Here is a 25,521-nt window from a genome sequence, read left to right as displayed (position 1 = left end):
CACTGGTTTCTATCTTTTTGATTATAGCCATTCTAGTCAGTGTGAAGAGTCCTTTGGTGGTGTTAAAATGGCTAATTCATTTGGCTGCTAACTGAAAGGTTGGAGGTTTGAGTCCATGCAGAGGCACCTCAGAAGAAAGGCCTGGTGATCTACTTCCAAAAAATCGACCATTGAAAACCCTATGGAGCACAGTTCTACTTTGACATGCATGGAGTCACCATGAGTTGGAATTGACTCCATGCCAACTGGTTAGTGAGTATGATTTTGTGGTTTTGATTTGTATTTACTCTTTCTTCTTTGGATGCATGTCTATTAAAATCCTTTGCCCATTTTGTAATTGGATTATTTGTAAAAGCATGAATTTAAAATGATCCAGTAAACAAATGTAAATATTCTCTGGAGGAGTATGTTTTCATCTTTGGCTTCAAAAAAGTCCTATCAGTTAAATTTCAAGGTCAGTTAGTAATTTATTGTCAAAGATAACCAAGTGCACAAGGAAATAAGACATCCTAAGCAAGACTCAGCAGAAACAATAGACAATTAGAAATAAACCTACAAAGGCTTTAGGTATTGGAATTATCGGCCATAGACTATTAAAATAACTATACTGAGCAATGTTTAAGCAAATAAAATGCAAGTTTGAAAATACTTGTAGGGAGTAGGAGTCTGAAAAGTGACACAGCTGGTTGAAAAAAAGAATTGGTTGAAAAAAGAATTACACTGTAATTGTTATTAATAAAAAAATGCAGTAATAAAAACTAATAACTCTTTTGTTGAGTTTAACCATATGTTAGGCAATTAGGCATACCCAAAGAGAGAATTAATGAGCTGAGAGATAGATCAGATTAAATCATTCAGAATACAGCCCAAAGACAAAAATGGAAAATAAAAAAGAGTTTTAGATACATGGAAATTAGAGTGATCAGAGCGAGAGGTTATAGTGAGAAAGTTTTGCAAATTGGAATTCCTGAAAGAAAAGAGATAGAGAATGAAACAAAAGTAATATTTAAAGATATAAAGATTTATTTAAAGATATAAAGACTAAGACATTTTCAGTACTAAGGAAAGACCAACTGACAGATTCAAGAATCTCAGAGAATCTCAAGCAAGCAAAAGGGGCACACACAGAAACATCATAGTTAAATGAAAAAAATCAAAGACAAAGAGAAGATCATAAAAGTAACTCTGTGGCCTAGACAAAAAGACAGATTTTCTTCAAAGGAACAGTGGTTATACTGACAGCTGATGATGAGACAGAAAACATAGAATATGATTTTTTTTTTGTCCTGAAGAAAATAACTTGTAGTTTAGAATTCTGTAATCAAAGGAAATATGTTTTGAGAATGAGAATGATGCATGATCATCAATGGCTGCTGATATAAAACCAAAGGCACTGCATGTTATGTATGCACCACATATAGAGTAGTCTTGACAAAAAATCAAACTTGAAAACCTGAATTTGATCAAGTTATAGATCTAGCTATCATTTTACTGAAAAATAGAGAACAGAGGAATGCGCTAAATGACACCATGGTGATGCAATCAGGAAAATCTAATCTATGATAAACTCTGTGGGACAAAGGCTTGGTTTAGTATCAAAATATTTTTAGGAAAACCTGTACATTAAAATAGATTTAAGAGATATTTAAGCCTTTTTTTACCCCAGTCAAACAAATGAGCTGTAAAAAAAATTATAGAAAAACTAGAGAAATGTGAATAAAGACAGAATATTTGATGATATTAAGAAATTACTGAATTTCTGTCAGTGTGATGATGGTATCGTGATTGCGTTAAAAAAGAGAGTCCTTGTCTTTTAAAGGTACAATCTGAGATATTTACGGATAAAATGATACGATATCCTAAATTTTCTTCAAAATTGTCTAACAATGGGGACATATAAAGGAAACAAGATTGGCTATGACTTGATAATTATTGAAGCTAGGTCCATGTGGGTTTATTTTATGTTCTCTCTACTTTTGTATATGTTTGAAATTTTCCATAAAGGACAAAATAAGGGACATGGTGAGACCAACAACAACTGAGAGGGTTTTCCACCGTCACACCATCATTAAAGTACATGATGAAGGATATAGGCAAAAAGAAAGTAATCTTCATGTGGAAGGTCTGAGGGGCAAGAAGGAATGAAGTGGAAAGTAATTGGTGAATATGTGTAGTGTATCTAAATGAACACCAACTTTACAAAAATAATAACAATTATGTCTTGGTGGTTTAAAGCACAATAGAATTTGAAAATACATGCAATGATAGGGTTAGGGTTAGGGTTAGGGTTGGCATGTAAGTGGAGTTAAAGTCTTTAATCCTTTTATTGTGCAAGAGGAGGAAAAAAAGATTAACTTTAGATTTTGACATGTTAAGTGTGTGTGTTAAGATATCCAGGGCAACTACTTAAAGAAAAGGAAATTAACTGAATAATATCTGTGGTAGGCAGAATAATGACCTCCCAAAGATGCCCATGTCCTAATGCCTGGAACCTGTAAATATGTTACTTCACATGGCAAAAGGGACTTTGCAGATGTGATTGAGTTTAGGATCTTGATATAGGGAAATTTTTCTGGATTATAGATTGCCCAGGGTAGTCCAATGTAATCACAAAGTCCTTTTAAGTGAAAGAGGGAGGCAGGAGAATCAGAGAAGGAGATGTGATGACAGAAGTAGGGATCTGAGAGAGAGACAGGAAGATGCTATGCTACTTAATTTGAAGATGGAAGAAGGGGCCATGAGCCAAAGAATGCAGGTGGCTTCTAGAAACAGGATAAGGCAAAGGAATGGATCCTCCTCTAGAGCTTTCAGAAGGAACATAGCCCTGCTGACAACTTGATTTTAACTCAGTGAAACCCATTTCTGGAGGACTTCCAACCTCCAGAACTGTAAAATATTACATTTATGTTGTTTTAGTCCACTAAATTGTGGTAATTTGTTACAACAGCAATAGGAAACTAATACCAAATCTGTTAGAGGGAAAAATTGGTGTGATAAACACTCAGTTGATCCAAAGGAAGAGTATGAAAGGAAAGAAAAGGAAACAGACAATAGGGTAAATAGAAAGCCCAAGATAAAACGGTAGGCTTTAACCCAAACATATCAGTCAGTTACCTTAAATATAAATGGAATAAATGCTCCGGTTAAAAGACAAAGAATGTTAACCTGGATTAAAAACCTAACCCTGCTATTTATAAGAGACACATCTAAACTATGAGGATACTGAAAGGATGGTAAGCAGATGGGAACAGTAAACAGATGGAAAAAGATTTTCCATATAAATACTACCCAAAACAAAGTTAGCATAGTTGTATTGCTATCACACAAAATCAGTTTTAGGCTAAAAGCATTTCTGAGATAAAAAGGGTCACCATAATGATATGATAAGAGGTTTAATTCACCAATAAGTTAAAATGGTTTTAATTTTGTGTGCGTGGACTAAATGCAATTAAAATACGTATACCAAAATACAAAGATTGTCAAGAGTGGATAATAGAATGTACAACTATACACTGCTTATGAAAGATTCCTTGACTATAATGACACAGAAAGGTTGAAAATAAAATGATAGAAGATATATTTTGCAAATATTAACTGAAAGAAACCTGTTGTAGCTCTATCAGATAAAGTAAGGCTAGAAATATTACTAGAGATTAAAAGAGACGTTATTTAACAAGCTTAAATTTCTGTGTACCTAATAAATTAGTTTCAAAGTATTTAAAACAAAATCTGACAGAATTAAAGGAGTAGTTATATCCTCAGTCATAGTTAGAGTTTTCTTTTTAACCACATCTCTTTTTTAGTACCTTACAGAACAAATCAATAGAGATAGAAAATTTAACAACATGGTCAGCAAAGTTGACCTAATGGACATAAATGGAACACTGCACCTCAAAACTACAAAACGTACGTGGAACATTTACTAAAATTGGGTATATACTGTGCCACAAAGCGAGTTTCAAAAGTGTCAAAATATTTAAATCATACAGAATAAGTGCTGTGATTAATGGAATTATGTTACAAATCAGTATCAATAAAATAACCAGAAATGCCACAGATGTTTAGGAAGTAAGCAATACACATTTAAATAACTCATGGTCAAAGAAGAAATTAAAATGGGAACTAGAAAATATTTTGAACTGAATAATAAGAAAATACGACATAAATTTGTATACACCTAATAAGAAAGTCATCATCAGTTGAAGTAGACTTGATGGCAACAGATTTAACAACAAAGTCAAAGTATAAAAGGTAAAAACTAACAGAATTAGACAAATCCATAATCATAGTGAGAGGTTTTAAGATACTTCTCAGCAATTGATAGAAGAGGCCAACAAAAAAAATTAGAAAGGATGTGGAATATTTGGATACAACAAAACTTAACTTAATGAACATATAGAGGACACCCAACAACTACAGAATACATGTTCTTTTGAAACATAAATGGAAAAATTACTAAGTTTGAACAAATTTTAAAGGATAAGAACATGTTGTATCACCGCAGTACAGTTAAGCTAGAAATTAGTAATAAAGAGATAATTACTGGAAATTAGAAAATATTTTGAACTAAAGAATAACACAAATACTACATATCAAAATTGGGGACAGGGTACAGCTAAAGTAATATGCAGAGGGAAATTTATAGACTTAAATGCATATATTAGAAAGAAGAAAGGCCAGAAGATAATGAGCTAAGCATCTGTTTCAAGAAGCTAGAAAAATAATAGTAAGTAAACCTTGTAAAAAGTACTACATGAGGAAGGAATTAATAATAAAAAATCTATGAAACAAAACAAACATATAGTTGAACAGCTCCAAAAGCTAAAAGTTAGTTCTTTGAAAAGGCTAATAAAACTGACAAGTGTATGATGAGATTATGTCAAAAAGGGAGCACTGATAACACATATTAGGAATGAAAAGCGGCAGAACTACAGAAGCTAAAGCCGTTACAAAGATAATGACAAGATTACTGTGAACAAATAAATGACAGCAAATTTTAAAATTAAGACAAATGGGACAAATTTCTAGAATTATGTTGTTGTTAGGTGCCGTCAAGTCAGTTAAGACTCATAGTGACCCTGTGTACAATAGAACAAAACGCTGCCTGGTCCTGCACCATCATCACAATTATTGTTATGCTTGAGCCCATTGTTGAAGTCACTGTGTCAATCCTTCTCATTGAGGGTCCGTCCTTTATTTCGCTGACCCTCTACTTTACCGAGCATGATGTCCTTCTCCAGGAACTGGTCCTTCTGGATAACATGTCCAAAGTACATGAGATGAACTCTTGCCATCCTTGCTTCTAAGAAGCATTCTGGCTGTACTTCTTCCAAGACAGATTTGTTTGTTTTTCTGGCAGTCCATGGTATATTTAATGTTCTTCGCCAACACCCTAATTCAAAGGCATCAGTTATTCTTTGGTCTTCCTTATTCATTGTCCAGCTTTCACATGTGTATGAGGTGATTGAAAATACAATGGCTCGGGTCAGGCTCACCTTAGTCCTCAAAGTGACATCTTTGCTTTTTAACACTTTAAAGAGGTCTTTTGTGCAGATTTGCCCAATGCAGTACGTTGTTTGATTTCTTGACTGCTGCTTCCATGGGCATTGATTGTGGATCCAAGTAAAATGAAATCCTTGACAACTTCAGTATTTTCTCTGTTTATTATGATGTTGCTTGTTGGTCCAGTTATGAGGATTGTTGTTTTCTTTGTGTTGAGGTGCAATCCATACTGAAGGCTAAAGTCTTTGATCTTCATCAGTAAATGCTTCAAGTCCACTTCACTTTCAGCAAGCAAGCTTGTGTCATCTGCATATTGCAGGTGATTAATGAGTCTTCCTCCAATTCTGATGCCACATTCTTCTGCATATAGTCCAGCATCTTGGATTATTTCCTCTGCATACAGATTGGATAAGAATGGTGAAATGATACAACCCTGATGCACACCTTTCCTGACTTTAAATGATCGCAGTATCCTCTTGTTCTGTTTGACCAACTGCCTCTTGGTCTATGGACAGGTTTCTTATGAACACGATTAAGTGCTCTGGAATTCCCATTCTTCGCAGTGTTATCTGTAATTTGTTATGATTCACATAGTCGAGTGCCTTTGCATAGTCAATAAAGCGTAGGTAAACATCTTTCTGGTATTCTCTGCTTTCACCCAAGGTCTATCGGACATCAGCAGTGATATCCCTCTTTCAGTGTCCTCTTCTGAATCTGGCTTGAATTTCTAGCAGTTCCCTGTTGTTGGACTACTGCAGCCGTTTTTGATTGATCTTCAGCAAAATTTTACTTGTGTGTGATGTTAATGATATTGTTTGATATTACCCGCATTCTATTTGATCACATTTCTTTGGAATGGGCACAAATGGATCTATTCTATTCGGTTGACCAGGTAGCTGTCTTCCAAATTTCTTGGCGTAGACAAGTGAGCGTTTCCAGCACTGCATCCACTTGTTGAAACATCTCAATTGGTATTTTGTCAATTTCTGGAGCTTTGTTTTTTGCCAGTGCCTTCAGTGCAGCTTGGACTTCTTCCTTCAGTACCATCAGTTCTTGACTATATACTGCCTCCTGAAATGGTTGAACATCGACCAATTCTTTTTGGTACAGTGACTCTGTATTCCTTCCATCTTCCTTTGATACTTTTGAATCGTTCAGTATTTTCTGGGTAGAATCCTTCAATATTGCAACTTCAGGCTTGCATTTTTTCTTCAGTTCTTTCAGCTTGAGAAATGCTGAGCCTGTTCTTCCCCCTTGTTTTTCTAACTACAGGTCTTTTCACATTTCATTATATACTTTGTCTTCTGGAGCTGCCCTTTGAAATCTTCTGTTCAGCCCTTTTACTTCATCATTTCTTCCATTTGCTTTAGCTACTCTGTTCAAGAGCAACTTTCAGAGTCTCTTCTGACGTCCATTTTGGTGTTTTCTTTCTTTCCTGTCTTTTTAATGACCTCTTGCTTTCTTCATATATGATAACCTTGATGTCATTCCACAGCTCGTCTGGTCTTCGGCCATTAGTGTTCAGTGCATCAAATCTATTCTTGAGATGGTCTCTAAATTCAGGTGGCATATACTCAGATTGTATTTTGGCTCTCATAGACTTGTTTTAATTTTCTTCAGCTTCGTCTTGAACTTGCATATGAGCAATTGATGGTCTGTTTCATAGTCGGCCCCTGGGCTTGTTCTGACTGATGATGTTGAGCTTCTCTGTGGTCTCTTTCCACAAATGTAGTCAGTTTGATTCCTGTGTATTCCATCTGGTGAAGTTTACATGTATAGTCACCATTTATGTTGTTGAAAAGAAGCACTTGCAATGAATAAGTCATTAGTCTTACAAAATTCTATCATGCGATCTCTGACGTCATTTCTATCACCAAGACCATATTTTCCAACTACTGATCCTTCCCTTTTGTTCCCAACTTTCACATTCCAATCACCAGTAATTATCAATGCATCTTGATTGCATGTTTGATCAATTTCAGGCTGCAGAAGTTGGTAAAAATCTTCAATTTCTTCACCTTTGGCATTGGTGGTTGGTGTGTAAATTTGACTAATAGTTGTATTAACTGGTCTGCCTTATAGGCATATGGATATTGTCCTATCACTGACAGCATTCTACTTCAGGGTAAATCTTGAAATGTTCTTTTTGATGATAAATGTGACATCTTTCCTGTCATTCCTCACATAGTAAACCATATGATTGTCCAATTTAAAATGGCCAATACCAGTTCATTTCAGCTCAGTAATTCCTAGGATATCAATCTTTATGCATTCTCTTTCATTTTTGATGACTTCCAATATTCCTAGTTTCAAACTTTGTACATCTAGTGTTCCAATTATTAATGGATTTTTGCAGCTGTTTCTTCTCCTTTTGAATCATGTCACATCAGCAAATTAAGGTCCTAGAAGCTTGACTCCATCCACATCATTAAGGTCAACTCTATTTTGAGGAGGCAGCTCTTCCTCAGTTGTATTTTGAGTGTCTTCAACCTGAAGGACTCATCTTCCGACACTATATCAGACAGTGTTCCCCTGCTATTCATAAAGTTTTCACTGGCCAATTTTTTTCAGAAGTAGACCTCCAGGTCCTTCTTCCACGTCTGTCTTAGTCTGGAAGCTCAGCTGAAACCTGTCCACCATGGGTGACTCTGCTAGCATTTGAAATACTGGTGGCATAGCTTCCAGCATCACAGCAACATGCAAGCCAACACAGTACAATAAACTGACAGAAAATAGAGCTTAGAAAAAGTCAAAAATGGACTCAAGAAAATATGAATAGTCAACCAATTATGGTTACAGATTGTCTTGAGAATGTCTACAGCTGATGGCAACTGGACACAAAGCATACACACCACCCTGGATGCCCACCCAAGGCAAATGTGGTAAGGTGGGACAGGAGTTGTCTGTATAAAGCAGAAACCTGTTGCTGTTGAGTCGATTCTGACTTGTGGTGACCCCATGTGTGTCAGAGTAGAACTGTGCTCAAAGAGTTTTCAATGGCTGATTTTTCAGAAGTAGATCGTCGGGTTTTTTTCTGAGGCATCTCTGGGTGGACTCAAATCTCCAGCCTTGGTTAGCAGCTAAGCACGTTAACCATTTGCACCACCCAGACACCCCCTTATTGTATAAGTATCTACATAATATTGGTCCTCAATTTTGCATCTTAGCCCCCGAAAGCCTAAAATATTTATTGGACCATCCTCACAGTGTTTCATTCTGTTGTACCTAGAGTTGCTATGAGTCGGAACCAACTTGGCAGCAGTTAACAACAATGACAACAATGTATACATACAATGGAATACTACTCAGCCAGTAGGAGAAATGAAGTCTTGATAGATGCTACAATATAGATGGAGCTTGAAGACATTACGCTGTGCAAAATAAGCCATCACAAAAGGACAAATACTGTATGACCTCACTTATATAAAAAGACAAGAAAAGGCAAATGTATAGAGAACAAAGTTTATTAGGAGTTAATGGGCAGGTGGGAGGGGGTAAAAGGGAGTTAACTGTGATAGAAAAATTGCATTAATTAAGGGTAGGGTTGCACAGCCAATTATTGTAATTGCTCTCAATAAATTGTAGACATGTAAAAAGTTGAATTGTAAAAAAATATATAACTTTTCTTTCAGAAGAAAATATTAAAAAATGTATATATATAGGGTTTAAGTAGGCAAGAATGAAGAGAATGCATTTGGAGCAAAACCATTGAGTCCAAGGTGGAAAATTGCATTATGTGTTAATTGGATGTGAAATTTTTGTACAATTTTATGGTCCTAGTGAATTTAGAACAGATTGCCTATATTTGCACTATATCTTATTTGTGGTTTGTTTAGCCAGTGTCTTTGTGTATGTGTGATACAGTGTTTAAGATATATTTTTCTGTTAGTGTAATTCTAAGGATTAAACTAACTCATACAATGTGAAGTTATTTGTTTATTGGTCTCCATTATAGGACCTTTGGATTACCATAAGAATTGATCTGGTGGAAGTAAAATTTATATCATACTTTTTATCAGGGCCATATTTTCTTTGGACATAGGTTTAGGTTGTCCAGGCTAAAAAGAAAGTTGAGAGTCAGATTTTTCTTTTTTTATATATTTAGCATTGATATTATTCATTTGGTGATTTTTAAAGCTTATAATTTTAATAATTCATAAGGAGACTACATGCTACAAGACGGCATATGGGAACAAAAAAGAGAATATATTACTTTATCTTGCTTTTCAACCTTCTGGCTTCAGAGCCCTCACTATGTTTTAGAAAGACCAATAATATGATTTATTTAGTGATATCTACTGGCATTAAGCATAATCATTTTAAATTTGTTTTCTGTCTTACCAACAGATTAATGTTAAAATTGGAAGTTTGTATCTTTTGCTGGATTTTGGAAATTGAATGTAATGGCAACAGAATTTATAAAGAGTTGCTGTAGAGGATGTTTCTATGGTGAAACAGAAAAGCACAACTGTGAGTTTTGTTTTGCTTTTACTTCAAGAAACATTTATTTAGTACCTTCTTTGTGGTATTTAAAAAAATACGAGGCATATTTCCTAATGTCAAGGGATTTATAAAATCATGAGGGGGCTGACACATAAACATAAGGCATACCAGGTTAAGTATTCCAATACTCCAGATATCCTGGAACATTAGGGAGAGAGATAAATTCAACCTTGAGACATTGCCACAAAGAAGAAAGCATTTGGCATGGAAGTCTGAACAGAATTTTAGGAAGTTGAGTGGGAAGAAGGAAGGAAGAGAAGGTGAGAGTTGGACACAGGCATTCTTAGTGGAGGGAATAGTACAAAGCCAGGGAGAAAAGGAAAAGTGGGGGACAAGATACTCTGGCAGTGTTTCAATTTAAATAGAGACATTTTTTAGTTTATGACAGTGCATTCAAAATTGCCCTTCATAAACAAATGATCAACAGGGAAAGAAAGGACCCATAACTTTATCAAGGCCCACATTTATCAAAGACCTCTGGAAATTTCCCTTTCTGTTGTGTGGTTTCCTGATTTCTTCAGGGTTGACTGGGATTCTGTTTTTCTCTGGCTGTTTCTTGTATTTCTTAGTCTAGAGCAGTGCTTCCTAGTATATTTGTGTATGAAGCCTTTTTTTGTTTGTTTGTATTCCTTTTTTAACATTAAAACATATCATAAAAATCATACACAATAGTGTTGTACTTGTATTCAGTCTATAAAACCAAAACGAAACCTGTTGCCATCAGGTCGATTCTGACTCATAGCAACCCTATAGGACAGAGTAGAACTGCCCTATAGGGCTTCCAAGGAGCGGCTGGTGGATTTGAACTGCTGACCTTTTGGTTAACAGCTGAACAATTAATTACTGCACCACCAGGGCTGTCTATAGACAATACTAAATATATATAAAGATTAACTCTGGGTGGCCTATACCTCATATCTTAAGTCCAGCAACTTAGAAATAACATATCTTGTGAGACTAATAAAATCGGTCATAGAAGCTTGGACAAGGAGAGTTGCTATTCTGGTGTATATCTAGGGTCAATGTATATTTTATGATTTGGTAAGGATTTTTGTAGACTTGGAGACCTTTTAAGAGTTCTTTTAACGATTACTTTATTAAAGTATTTAAAACTGATGTTAAACAGTAGTACTGACAACAAGAAGTACTTTGTTTACAGTATTGTTAAGTGACTAGAGTTTATTTGGGGCCCTGGTGGTGTAGTAGTTAAGAGCTACAGCTGCCAACCAAATGGTCAGAAGTTCAGTCTACCAGCCGCTACTTGGAAACTATATGGGGCAGTTCTACTCTGTCTATAGGGTCGTCATGAGTTGGAATCAACTCAACGACAACAGTTTTGGTTTTTGGGTTTAGAGTTTATTTAAAGGAGCCCTGGTGGTACAGTGGTTAAAGCACTTGACTGCCAACCGAAAAGTCAGCAGTTCCATGGGAGAAAGATGTGGCAGTCTGCTCCAGTAAAGATTACAGCCTTGGAAACCCTATGGAGCAGTTCTACCCTGTCCTATAGGGTCGCTATGAGTCAGAATTGACTTGACGGTAATGAGTTTAGAGTTTACTTCAAAGCATTTTGGAATTAACTATAAAATAAGCTTGTTTTCCATCTATGAACTGTTTTCTGGGAATGAGACTCTTAACAAACTGCTTTTAGCATTATGATAACCTAACGTACTTTGGCAGTAATGTATTAATTGCTGGAATATTGGCTAGAGAGAATTAATGTGGATTCCAGAAGTGCTTGATAGGACCCAAGAGTACTTTATGGATCAGGAATTTCTTAAATAAGTACCAAAACATGTTGGATTTGGATTGTTATATGTAAATCCCCATGCATATTTGTCACTCTTTTCTTTTTTTTTCTTTCTTTCTTTATATGCAGTTTCCGTGGAAAGAGACTTGAAAGCAGCAGTCTCAAGTAGCCAGAATACTGCTATTTCTATACCTCCAGTGACTTCTATTTCTGTAAAGCCTCAGGTTGGCTGCACTGAGGATTATTTACTTTCAAAATTACCATCTGATGGCAAAGAGGTACCATTTGTGGTGCCCAGGTTTAAGTTATCTTATATTCAACCAAGGACACAAGCAACTCCTTCACATCTGGAAGAACTTGAAGGTAAACAACAAAATGGCAGAATATAAAAATCAACACATGGTATTTAAATACTATTGTATTTTTTTTAAAATAAAATTTATATTCCAAAACCCAGTACCATCCAGCTGATTCCAACTCATAGCAACCGTTTATGACATAGTAGAACTGTCCCGTAGGGTTTCCAAGGCTGTACATCTTTATGAAAACAGACTGCCACATCTTTCTCCCACAACATTTATATAAATGTATGTAAAATTTTGTATTTTGCTGTTTCTGTAAATGAACTTAATATGCAGTATTTTAAAAACTTGTTGGTGTTGAGAATATACACAGCAAAACTTATACCAATTCAACCATTTCTACATGTACAGTTCAGTGAGATTGATTACACTCTTCGAGTTATGCAACCATTTTCACCCTCCTTCTTTGAGTTCTCCCTCCTCCATTAACATAAACTCATTGCCGCTAAGGTTCCTATCTAATATTTCTAGTTGCTGCTGAACTCAACCAAGCATGATGCCCTTCTCCAGGGACTGGTCCCTCTGGATAACATGTCCAAAGTACACGGAGGCAAAGTCTCACCACCTTTGCTTCTAAGGAGCATTCTGGCTGTACTTCTTCCAAGACAGATTTGTTCGTTCTTCTAGCAATCCATGGTATATTCAGTATTCTTCACCAACACCATAATTCAAAGGTGTCAGTTATTCTTCGGTCTTCCTTATTCATTGTCCAGCTTTTGCATGCATATAAAGCGATTTAAAATACCATGGCTAGAGTCAGGCACACCTTAGTCCTCAAAGTGACATCTGTGCTTTTTAACACTATAAAGAGGTCTTCTGCAGCAGATTTGCCAAATGCAATGTATCATTTGATTTCTTGACTGCTGCTTCCATGGGCATTGATTGTGGATCCAAGTAAAATGAAATTGTTGACAACTTCAGAATTTTCTCCATTTTATGATGTTGCTTATTGGTCCAGTTGTGAGGATTTTTGTTTTCTTTATGTTGAAGTGTAATCCATACTGAAGGCTGTAGTCTTTGATCTTCATCAGTAAGTGCTTCAAGTCCTCTTCACTTTCAGCAAGCAAGGTTGTGTCATCTGCATAATGCAGGTTGTTAGTGAGTCTTCCTCCAATCCTGATACTGCATTCTTCTTCATATAGTCCAGTTTCTCAGATTATTTGTTCAGCATACAGACTGAATAAGTATGGTGAAAGGATACAACCTTGACACACACCTATCCTGACTTTAAACCACACAGTATCCCCTTGTTCTGTTCGAATGACTGTTTCTTAGTCTATGTACAGGTTCCTCATGAGCACAATTAAGTATTCTGGAATTCCTGCTCTTTACAATGTTATCCATAATTTATTATGATCCACACAGTTTAATGCCTTTGCATAGTCAATAAAACACAGGTAAACATCTCTCTGGTATTCTCTGCTTTCATCCAAGATTCATCTGACATCAGCAATGATATCCTTTGTTCCAAGTCTTCTTCTGAATCTGGCTTGAATTTCTGGCAGTTCCCTGTTGATGGACTGCTGCAACCATTTTTTAATTATCTTCGGCAAAATTTTACTTGCATGTGATATTAATGATATTGTTTGATAATTTCTGCATTTTGTTGGATCACCTTTCTTTGGAATGGATACAAATATGGATCTCTTCCAGTCAGTTGGCCAGGTAGCTGTCTTCCACATTTCTTGGTATAGATGAGTGAGCGCTTCCAGCGCTGCATCCGTTTGTTGAAACATCTCAACTGGTATTCCATAATTTCCTGGAGATTTGTATTTCACTAGTGGCTTCAGTGCAGCTTGGACTTCTTTCTTCAATACCTTCGGTTCTTGATCATATGCTACCTCCTGAAATGGTTGAACGTTGACCAGTTCTTTTTAGTACAGTGACTTTGTGTATTCCTTCCATCATCTTTTGATGCTTCCTGCATTGTTCAATATTTTGCCAATGGAATCTTTCCATATTGCAACTTGAGGCTTGAATCTTTTCTTCAGTTCTTCAGCTTGAGAAATGCAGAGAGTGTTCTTCCCTTTTGGTTTTCTATCTCCAGGTCTTTGCACATTTCATTATAATACTTTACTTTGTCTTCTCAAGCCCCCTTTGCAATCTTCTGTTCACCTCTTTTACTTTATCATTTCTTCCTTTCACTTTAGCTATTCTGTGTTCAAGAGCAACTTTCAGTTTCTTCTGATATCCACTTTGGTCCTTTCTTTCCTGTCTTTTTAATAGCCTTTTGCTTTCTTCATGTATGATATCCTTGATGTCATCCCACAACTTGTCTGGTCTTTGGTCATTAGTGTTCAGTGCATCAAACCAGTTCTTGAAGTGGTATCTAAATTCAGGTGAACTATACTCAAGGTCATACTTTGGCTTTCGTGAACTTGTTCTGATTTTGTTCAACTTCAGCTTGAACTTTCACATGAGCAATTGATAGTGTGTTCCTGGCCTTGTTCTGACTGATGATATTGAGCCTCTGTCATATCTTTCCACAGATGTAGTTGATTTGATTTCTGTGTATTCCATCTGGTGAGGTCCACATGTATAGTCACTGTTTATGTTGTTGAAAAAAGGTATGTCCAATGAATAGGTCATTGGTCTTGCAAAATTCTATTATATGATCTTTGGCATTATTTTTGTTACCAAAGATCCTTCCTCTTTGTTTCCAACATTCACATTCCGATCACCAGTAATTTCTCTTCTGTCAGTTCATTGTACTGTGTTGGCTTGCATGTTGCTGTGATGCTGGAAGCTATGCCACTGGTATTTCAAATATCAACCAGCAGGGTCATCCATGGTGAACAGATTTCAGTGGAGCTTCCAGACTAAGACAGACTAGGAAGAAGGACCTGGCAATCTATTTCTTAAAATATTGGCCAATGAAAACCTTATAAATCGCAGTGGAACATTGTCTGACGTGGTGCCGGAAGATGAGCCCCTCAGGTAGGAAGGCACTCAAAATACAGCTGGGGAATAGTTGCCACCTCCGAGTAGAGTTGACCTTAACGTAGATGGAGTAAAGCTTCCGGGACCTCCATTTGTTGATGTGGCACAACTCAAAATGAGAAGAAACAGCTGCAAATAGCCATTAATAATCAGAACATGGAATGTACGAAGTATGAATCTAGGAACATTGGAAGTTGTCTAAAATGAAATGAAACATAAAGATGGATATCCTAGGCATTAGTGAGCTGGAATGAGCTGACTGATATTGGCCATTTTGAATCGGACAATCATATGGTCTACTCTGCTGGGCATGACAAATTGAAGAGGAATGGCGTCGGATTCCTTGTCAAAAACATTTCAAGATCTGTCCTGAAGTACAAAGCTGTCAGTGATAGGATAATATCCATACACATACAAGAAAGACCAGTTAATACAACTATTATTCAAATTTACACACCAACCACTTATGCCAAAGATGAAGAAATTGAAGATTTTTACAAACTTCTGTCTAAAATTGATTAAACATGCAATCAGTATGCTGGGCCATGTGGTATAATTATCTTCAGGTTTAGTAGAAATTGCTGCTCCTTTTTACAGTGATTTATCAATTTACATTCCTGCCAGCAGAGTGCATGTTGCTCTACTTTTTTACCAATGCTTGCTATTTTCGGTCTTTTAATTTTAACCATTCTTATGAGTGTACGGTAAGTTCTCAGGTTGCAGACTTCCGACTCATGGACAACTTGTACTTGACCTTTAATGTTATGTAAATTTACCCTCACTTTGAAACAATTGAACCAACCCCTGCTTGCAACAAATTCTTCATCACAATCACTTTCACTTGCTGCATGTGCGGCTTTTAAATCATTGAAAAGGCTTCAAGCCTTTTCTTGCACTAAAGTAAGGGTAAATAAGAATCGTATGCACCTGTTCCGACTTACCTACAAATTCTTAAAGACATACTTTAGGAATTGATCTTGTTCGTAAACCAGGACTGCCTGTATAGTGGTATCTTATTGGGGTTTTAACTTGCATTTCCCTCATGACTAATGAGATTGAGCACCAGGTCATGTTTATTGGCTATTTGGATAGCCTTTCTTCTGAAGTGCTGAAGTCTTTTGCCTATATATATTTTTTGGCTTGTGTTTTTCTTATTGATTTGTAGGAGTTCTTTATATATTCTGGATGCGAGCCCTTTGTTAGTTTTATTTGTTGCAAATACCTTCTCCCACTCTGTGGATTACTTTTTCACTCTCTTAAATTGTGTCTTTTGAGAAAATGGAAATTTTTAATTTTGTTGTAGTTAGTGCTTTCTGTGTCCCGTTTAAGGAGCATTTCCCTGTCTAAGGTCGTGAAAGAGTTCTTGTAAGTTGACTTAAATTTAGAAGCTTTATTGGTTTGCCTTTAATATTTAATTTAGATCTAAAATCCACTTGGAATCAATTCTTTTGAGTATATGTAAGATCTAGCAAAAGTTTTTTTTTTTTTCATATAGATACCAATTGTCCTACTATCTTTTATTGAAAAGACTATCGTTTTCCCACTGCTGTGCAGTGCCACCTTTGTTGTAAATGAAATCCTCATAAATACGTGATTCTCTCTCTTGGTCTTCTATTCTGTTGGTCTGTTTTTCTGTCATTGTGCCAATATTCTGTGGCTCTGTAATAAGTCTTAATACCCAGTAGAGCAAATCTTTCCATCTTGTCCTCTTAAAGATTTTTGTTGTTGTTATTCTTGGTTCTTTGCATTACCATGTAAACATTCTATTCATCTTTTTGGTTCTTTGACTTCTAACTTAATTGCATTGTGCTCGGAGAACACACTATGATTTCAGTCATTTCAGATTTATTGAGACTTGCTCTGTGGATCCCAGCGTGTGGTCAAGTTTTATAAATATACTGTGTCTGCTTGCAAAGAGTGTATCTCTCCCCTCCCATATTTTTATTTAAAAGATGTCCTTTATATAAATAGAAAAATAAAAGTAAAACTAGATCAGAAAGGATGGAGTAATCTATGGGGCAAAGAAAAATACCTACAATTTATTAGACTGTTTTAGAGCAGGGTTCATGGCTGATTCCGGGCATAATACTTGGCACAGTTAGAGCTCAGTAAATGTGTGTTGATTTTTTAGATGCCAAAGCTATGTGATTTTATAGCACTTGAGACCAAAAAATTTTTTATTTGCCTTGGGAGCACCAGCTTTTGGCTAATAACGCCAAGAAAAGGATGTTGTAAAACATTAGAAACACTTGCCTTGCAGGATCTGCCAGAGCATCTTTTGGAGATCGAAAGGTAGAACTTTCCAGTTCATCCCAGCATGGCCCTAGCTATGATGTATACAACCCATTCTATATGTATCAGCACATGTCACCTGATTTGTGTCGACGCTTTCCTCCTCACTCAGAAGCGATAAGACTATATGGATCAGGTATGAACATTTTTTTGTGCTTTTCCTCTTTGTGTTTCTCTTTAACAAATTTAGAAATCAAATTAAATATAAGCTTCTGGAAGAAATTATTCTTACTGATAAAGGCATTTTAAAAAAAGAGAAAAGCAGGCTTTAGAAGTGATGTGATAAACATCATGACTTCTCTGTGGTGTTATATCCAGTATAAAATTGAGAGGTTAATGGATTTATTTTGGTAGTTCCAAATCCCATTTTATTTTTTGAAAAAAGTTTTGTTTTCAGATTATTGTGTATACATTTTATGTCATCTATTCAGTCATTAATTCTATAACGGACATTTACTAGATTTTTTCTTTTCTAGTCAATGAAAATAATAAATTTAGAAACCCAGTATATGATTAGAAATGTAAGCAAAGAAAATGAAAATGCCTAAATGAGTATACAACTTTTTTAGTTTCATATTCGAGACTATATCAATACCTTGCACATACCTGATTTACAAGATTTTCACTGTTTTTCTGTTATGTGATACACATAGCTGTCTCAAACACTGAATTAGGGTGAGTTCTTAAAGAAGAAATATTTATTTACGGGCCTGCCTGTGCTCAGTACTGTGCTACGATCACAGTTAGTATACAGAGTCCCATTCTTCAAAAAGCTTACAGTTTAGGAGGGAAACTAGAAATATAGCAATGCATGGCGTTTAGTATTGATTTGTTTATGTAATAAGTTCTCTTTAAATAGTAGTTGAATTGCATTTAGCACAGATGATTACATCCCTTTAGATTATTCTCCTTGGATGAAGAATTGGAGAAGGGAAGCAAAAAAGAATATATTTTGTTCTTTGATATTTGATGTGAATGTGACAATCTATTGTTTGTGTTGGTTTCTGTCTCAAACAAAATAATTGAAAAAAAAGTCCATCGTAAGGCTGTACCTATTAAATAGATTTGTACATAATATTCATGGTGTATACCTATAGCAATTATATTAATTCATAGTAATTAAGTAGAATTCCAACGTTTCTTCTTTACTATCAAAATTAGTAATTTTCTCACGTCACTTTGTAGTTTGTGATTTAAGGACCCATAAACTTCCTGGTTCCCCTGGGCTGAGCAAATCTATGTTTGATCTTACAAGTTCATCTCAGCGATTCATCCAGGTAAATTATTTATATATATTTAACTGTATGTAATAGTTTATTTTCAAGTGAAAAATTCAGAAATGTGCGATTTATATTAGGAACAACATGTTAAATACCTTTTGTCGGTGTATCTATTTTAATGTCTGAAGAATAAACACTTGGTTATTCCTGTATGAATTGTTTTAGGAAGCTCACAGGTGACTACTAAAAGCATTAATTTTTTTTGTCCTTTTTTTATGAATTTACATCTCTCAGTTGGTGTGCACTTAGGGAAGCCTGAGACAGGAATTTAAAATTGTATAGTTAAAAGCTCTTACTGTTTTAACTTTGCTTATTGAATGTAACTATCTCATTATTAAAAATTACTATTTTCATTGAGATATAAGAACTTTAATTACTCATTAATATTAGCACAATGTCCTCCCATTTTTAAAATAGACAGGATTTTTTGATATTTAAAAAAAATATTTCTTTTTTAATGCAAGTAATCTGATCCAAGTCATGGTGTTTTCAATTGCCTCATATGCATGCAAAAGCTAGAGAATGAGTAAGGAAGACCGAAGACGAACTGACACCTTTGAATTATGGTGTTGGCAAAGAATATTGAATATACCATGGACTACCAAAATAATGAACAGATCTGTTTTGGAAGAAGTACAGCCAGAGTTCTCCTTAGAAGCAAGGATGACGAGACCTTGTCTTACGTACTTTGGGCATGTTATCAGGACGAATGGCTGAGGACTGGGCAGCGTTTCATTCTGTCGTACATAGGGTTGCTATGAGTTGGAAGTGGCTCAGTGGCACCTAACAACAATAACAACCATTATTTAAAAACTGGAAAATAGAGATAAACAAAGGAAAAATGACCTATATTCCTATAACTAAGAGAAAAAGCACTTTCAACATATTTGTTATAAACACTTGTGGACTTTTTTCAATGTGAATATATATACTTAAATTTTATAAAAATGAAAATGTATTCTAAATAAAGAAATCATCCTTAATCGAGTTAATTTTTTTTAGGATTTAATTCTTTATAGTACCAGTTCTTTAACGTGCATTAGAGTCATTTGGTGAGCTTGTCAAAATACAAGCCTTAGTCCTAAAGTTTCTCAGTAGCTCTATGGCAGGCGTGAGAGTTTGCATTTCTGACAAGTTCCCAGGTGATGCTGATGCTGCTGATCCAAAGGGGCCTCACATTGAGAAATGCTGCTTTACAGATTTTTAGGTCAAAGGGCACTTCCAAATATATTCTGGTTTTCATTAGTACTTTCAAGTATGAGGAGCCTGATGGCACAGTAGTTAAGAGCTCAGCTGTTAACCAAAAGGTTGGCAGTTCGAATCCACTATCCACTCCTTGGAAACACTATGGGGCAGTTCTACTCTGTCCTATAGGGTTGCTATGAGTTGGAATCGAGGGCAAGGGGTTTGGTTTTGGTTTGGTTTCAAGGAATCTCTTTTTCCTTTCTACAAAACCAAACCAAAAACAGCAAAGGTTTTCACATATATTATCTAGTAAGATATTTAAGACTTTTCCTGATAAACTACACACACACAAAGCTTTTTTCCTTTTTACTCTCCAGAAGTGGGAAATTCTGACTGGTAACACTGTCAAAATGGTTAGCATGCACTTTGATACTAGGATGAGTGTTGTTGTTGTTGTTGTTAGGTGCTGTGGAGTCAGTTCCGACCCCCTAGCAACCCCATGTACAACCGAACGAAACACTGCCTGGTCCTCTGCCATCCTCACAGTCTTTGCTATACTTGAGCTCATTGTTGGAGGCACTGTGTCCATCTATTTTGTTGAGGGTCTTCCTCTTTTTCACTGACCCTCCACTTTACCAAGCATGATGTCCTTCTCCAGGGACTGATCCTTCCTTATAACACGTCCAAAGTATGTAAGTCAGGAGTATTCTGGTTGTACTTCTTGCAAGACAGATTTGTTCGTTCTTCTGGCATTCCGTGGTGTATTCAATATTCTTCACCAACACCGTAATTCAAAGGTGTCATTAGTGTCTGTATAGGGGACTGGTATAAGTATGAGAATCCTTAAAGTTTGATGTGCAATCTCTGACTAAATAATTTTATTTTTAGAGATACGATTCATCATCCAGTGTACCCAGTAGTTGTTCTTCAAGGAAAAATTCTCAGGGGAGTAACAGAAGCCTGGGTAAAGAATAAAGTATTCTATATTTTCTGCTTAAGGAAATTTTTTCTACCGAACAATATATTGTAGTATATGTCAGGTGAAAAAGACTCTAGGTGATATTATATACGTTGGCAGTGTTAGCAGCATATAGATACTCAGATCATATGGTCCATTTCTCAGTGTTTAGGCATGAATGCATCTTTTAAAAAATGGTGAGGAAATTAGATATCTTTTGTTTGTTTACTTTAAAGTAAGTATATCAGTGAAAGAACTTCCAGAAGCGTACAGTATTAAGGTGTTATAAATGTTATTTGGAAATGTTTTTTTTAGTTTGAATTTAAATCCATCATACTGACATTCAAGCCAAGATTAAATTTTCAAACCTCCTGCTTTCAATAAAAACATAAAAATGTGATGGTGTCTTATTAAATGGCAACTTTAAGAAATAGTAGCATTTTTCTGGAATGTGTGGCTAATTGCCTCCATGAACAACTGCCTCTTTTGCCATGAGACCAGAAGAACTGGAGGGTACCCGACTACCATTACTGAACATTTATATCAAAGATTCTGTAGAAGAATCATGATCAAAAGCGGAAAAAATGCAGAACAGAATTTCAAATTCTCACGGACTCCAGACTTTCTGGAGCCATGGAGGCTGGATGAACTGCTGAAATTATTGCCCTGAGATCATCTTAAACCTTAAACCAAAAATATCTCCTGAAGTCATCTTAAACCCAAACAATAGTTTAACTTAACTAGCAAAAAAGTGTGTGCCTTGAGCATTATGCTCTTTTAAGAACTATCTATATGGGATCCAACTGACAGCAGCAATTCGAAAGATTTGAGAGGAAACTTAGAGGCAATAGTTTATGTTAATGAGGGAGAAACTACTCAGAAAAGGAGGTTGAGGATGGTTGCACAACTCAAAGAACGTAATCAATGTCACTGAATTATACACGTAGAAACTGTTGAATTGGTATGTGTTTTGCTGTATATATTCTCAACAACAACAAAATAAGTAAAGTTTTTAAAATAGCATTTTTTAATTGTGCTCTTAAAACTGGATTGTATCAAAGCTTAACGAGTTAGGATTGTATGATGTTGCAAACATCTTTGTCCTTTTACAATTCAGATACAATTACTCTATCAGGAGATGAAAAAGAGTTTGGGAGATTGAATGTGAAATTGTTTTATAATTCTGCAGTAGAGCAGATCTGGATTACAGTTTTACAGGTAAATCGATATAGTTAATACTGACTTTTCTTATAAAATTGCCTATTTAAACATTATAAGCGTCTATTGTTGCTCTCTTATGGAGAACGGGCTAATACGTTTTTGGAATTTAGAGCTGTATAATATTTTGCAGAAAATAATACTTAATAAAGCATCAAAAGAAAATAAACCTGTATGTATGATGAAAGTGTGGGTGATTTTACTGTGAAAGGGAAATTGATATGATGCCTGTAATACTATACTTCGGATTATTTTAATGTGGATGAAACAACGGGTCTCAGTAGACTAAAGTTTACTTTTATCATTTTTTTCTAGTCATTAACTCAAGAAATGTATCAAATATTTGTAATGTCAGAGTTTTTTCTAAAGTTCAAACTGTATCTTCAATTTTTTTAGTGCAAAGATTTAAGTTGGCCCTCTAGTTATGGAGACACTCCTACTATTTCTGTAAAAGGAATATTAACTTTGCCCAAACCAGTGCATTTCAAGTCTTCAGCTAAAGAAGGCTCCAATGTAAGTGGCTGATGTTTGTGTTTAAATTTCTTTTTCTGTTTTTCTCATATTTGTCACTTTTACTCATGTAAAATAATTGTAACAAGAAAGTGTTTTATTTTTGGGAAACTACAAATTATGTACCCTGTGCTCTTAAAGACAATTTTGAGTCTCAGAAAATTTGATATTTCAGTGTCAAATATTGAGATACATTTAAAAAGAAAATCTAAATCACTAAACTGTATAAAAGATAGTCTCTAAGAAAACTTTCACTTTTCTTGTATGAAAGGAAGATAAGTGTCTATATTTTTATCTCTCCCACCCTCCTACTATTGCCTTGAGAAATATTTGCCTGATTACAATTAATTTCTTTTAAATACTTACAATTACTATAACTAGAAGATTTATGATCCTGAGTTTGGTTTTATAAATTCCAGATTTCACATTAATTTAGTAAAACATGTAGGTTAAATACATGTTCATTTTGTCTTCTGATGTGGGTTTGAAGGGTTGGTGTTTACCATGTGAATCAAAGGGTATTAGCTACAAGAATATATCATTTAAAAGTCAGGCGATTCAAATAACTAATAAACATGAAAAAATATTTTAGTAATCATAGAAATACAAATTTAAATTACATATTTTTCTTTTCCTTTCTTCCTTTCTAATTTTTTTGCTTATTACAATCTGGAAAAATTTTCCAAGTACTCTAGAACATAACATTTTCTGTAAAATATTTTGACAATATATATCAAAACCTTAAAATATTTATACTTTTTGAAATAGTAATTTTACTTGGCTTCTATACCATGGAAATAGTCTGAAATGCAAATAAAATATATATAAGCATATTCTTCTCAGTGTTGTTCATAGTAGAAAGTTAGAAATAATCTAAATGCTCAAATGGGGAATGGTTGAAAAAAATCATAGTGTACTATGTGATGGAATATTAGACAGTCATGAAAAAATGATATTGAGGAAGAGTTTTTAAGGACATGGACAATGTTCTTAATAAGTTAAAAAGTCAATAAGCACAATTGTGTGTGTATATATATTAGTCTCACTTTATGAAAATATGTATCGTAAAAAGTCTAGAAGGAAATAAATCTTAACTCTGGTTATAATCCTGCCACTCATCAATGAATGCTTCCTAAATTTTCTTAAACAGTTTCACTTTTTGATTTTCAAATAAAACTAAGTTAACTAGGGAAAAATGTTCTCATTAAAACTTGTATGAAATCTTTTATTTTAAAATTTGTGATTCTATATCAATTTATTTGCTTTTTCTTTGGGATACTCCTCTTGTGGCAAAATGCAGAGAATACAGAGTAAACCAGCACATTTCCTTCATTTGTAAGCTCAGTGCATCCAAGTTTAAAAATTCAACATTTTAAGTGTATTATTGGTGTGATCCTATGGTTTGAGACTCTGAAAGTAAAAGGTGGCTCAAGTGGTTATGAGGCATTCAGAAACACAATTCTGACTGTATAGACATAAGCAATTACAATAAAAGTAAAAATTAAGGCGCACTTTTCAGAATAGTCAAAACCCTGGTGGCATAGTGGTTGAGAACTACAGCTGCTAACTGAAAGGTCAGCAGTTCAAATCCATCAGGTCCTCCTTGGAAATCCTGTGGGGCAGTTCTACTCTGTCTTATAGGGTCACTATGAGTCAGAATCGACTCGACGGCAGTGGGGTTTTTTTTGGGTTTATTCAAAATACTGATTTTTGTTGCTCAGATATCTTGCCAATAAGCTTCTTTTCAAAAAGGAAGTACTATAAATGGAAAGAAGTATATTGTAAAAAATTGTCTCATGTTAAGATGGCAGCTCATGGTGAGCCAAGGCTTTAAAATATTAAAAGTAACGAAAAAGAACATTTGAAAATGTTCATAGCATGGAAAACACTGAGTGGATATCTATGAGAGAAGGTAGAATGTTAAACTCTTATTTTCCTTTTGAATTGGAAAAGGTGGAACAAGCACAAAAAGAGAAGTTTTGAAGCCTAAGATAGACGGAGGGAACGTTAGACAAAGAGTAGCTCTTTTACAGAAATAATTCAAGTCTCTTAATATGAACAAGTTAGATTTGGGGTAGTGAGGGAGCTTGCATATGAGATTCTTGAACCACTCTTACTGACTGTTGGAGAATTGTGGTGAATAGGAAACCAAAGATGGGAAAACAGCCTCTAATTTTCAAGAAGCAAAAATAAATTTTAAAAGCCATGTTCTGGTGAGCTTAGTATTGATCTTGGCCTGAATTTGTGACTAAGTAATTAAAAGGATGATTTGTGAAATTAATAAAGACAGTATCCAGGATAAATTCTAGGAGAACAAGTTATGGCCATTCTCATTTTTATTTACATTAAAAAATATTTGTTGTCATGAAACAAATATACCCTTCCTAGATTATGAATTTTTTTTTTATTTTGTATAGGCGTATCAGCTTATAAATTTTAAAAAATTTATTGTATGTTTATTATATGTGTTTTTTTTTAGGTTATTGAATTTATGGAAACTTTTGTATTTGCTATTAAACTCCAAAGTCTACAAACAGTAAGGCTTGTGTTTAAGATTCAAACTCAGACTCCCAGGAAGAAAACCATTGGAGAATGTTCACTATCACTCAGAACTCTTAGCACACAGGAGATGGATTATTCTTTGGATATAACACCACCTTCAAAAATTTCTGTAAGTGATAGTATTATGTAATGTTAAAAGTATTTCATAGTTTTTAAATTAGGAAGTGGAGGAAGAGCTCCAGTTCACACTTAGTTATTTTGTAATGGATTTTTGTTTATTTGCTGAAGGATAACTTGTACATTATAGACTAAATATTAAAGGATCAGGAAGGTTTTCTTGTAGCAATAGTAGTGAAAAGGATAATAAAAATTTCATTTGTTCATTTTTTTTTTAAATAGTTGAGTAAGAAATCAACAGATCCCTTTCCATTTCTCCGTGGGAAAATAACCTCTGGTTTACCTTCTCCTAGTATGTTCATTTCCTATGTCAGGGGAAATATCCCCGAGAATAAATAAATGAAA

At 34.9% G+C, this 25,521-nt stretch overlaps 1 protein-coding gene across 5 annotated transcripts in view; it reads left to right on the top strand.

Annotated features, from left to right (window-relative positions):
• The first annotated feature begins 200 nt into the window (after window positions 1–200).
• Window positions 201–25,521, top strand: part of TC2N (tandem C2 domains, nuclear) — a 37,794-nt gene continuing 12,473 nt past the window's right edge. The window contains exons 1-9 of one of the 5 annotated variants that reach the window (XM_023731719.1): window positions 201–248; window positions 9,850–9,972; window positions 11,882–12,115; window positions 17,315–17,482; window positions 18,532–18,623; window positions 20,700–20,775; window positions 21,887–21,987; window positions 22,384–22,500; window positions 24,977–25,168. In XM_023731719.1, the coding sequence (XP_023587487.1) occupies window positions 9,906–9,972; window positions 11,882–12,115; window positions 17,315–17,482; window positions 18,532–18,623; window positions 20,700–20,775; window positions 21,887–21,987; window positions 22,384–22,500; window positions 24,977–25,168 (1,047 nt within the window). In that variant the 5' untranslated portion in view covers window positions 201–248; window positions 9,850–9,905. Of the gene's footprint in view, window positions 253–3,074; window positions 3,907–9,757; window positions 9,973–11,881; window positions 12,116–17,314; window positions 17,483–18,531; window positions 18,624–20,699; window positions 20,776–21,886; window positions 21,988–22,383; window positions 22,501–24,976; window positions 25,169–25,521 lie in introns of those variants that run through there. The other 4 variants (XM_023731716.1, XM_023731717.1, XM_023731720.1 and 1 more) reach the window with 4 other exon arrangements.

This window comes from Trichechus manatus, unplaced genomic scaffold, assembly GCF_000243295.1.
Source record: "Trichechus manatus latirostris isolate Lorelei unplaced genomic scaffold, TriManLat1.0 scaffold00045, whole genome shotgun sequence".
Lineage (NCBI taxonomy): Eukaryota > Metazoa > Chordata > Mammalia > Sirenia > Trichechidae > Trichechus > Trichechus manatus.
The sequence above is the reverse complement of the archived record's forward strand: the minus strand, read 5'-3'. Positions and strand labels throughout refer to the sequence as shown.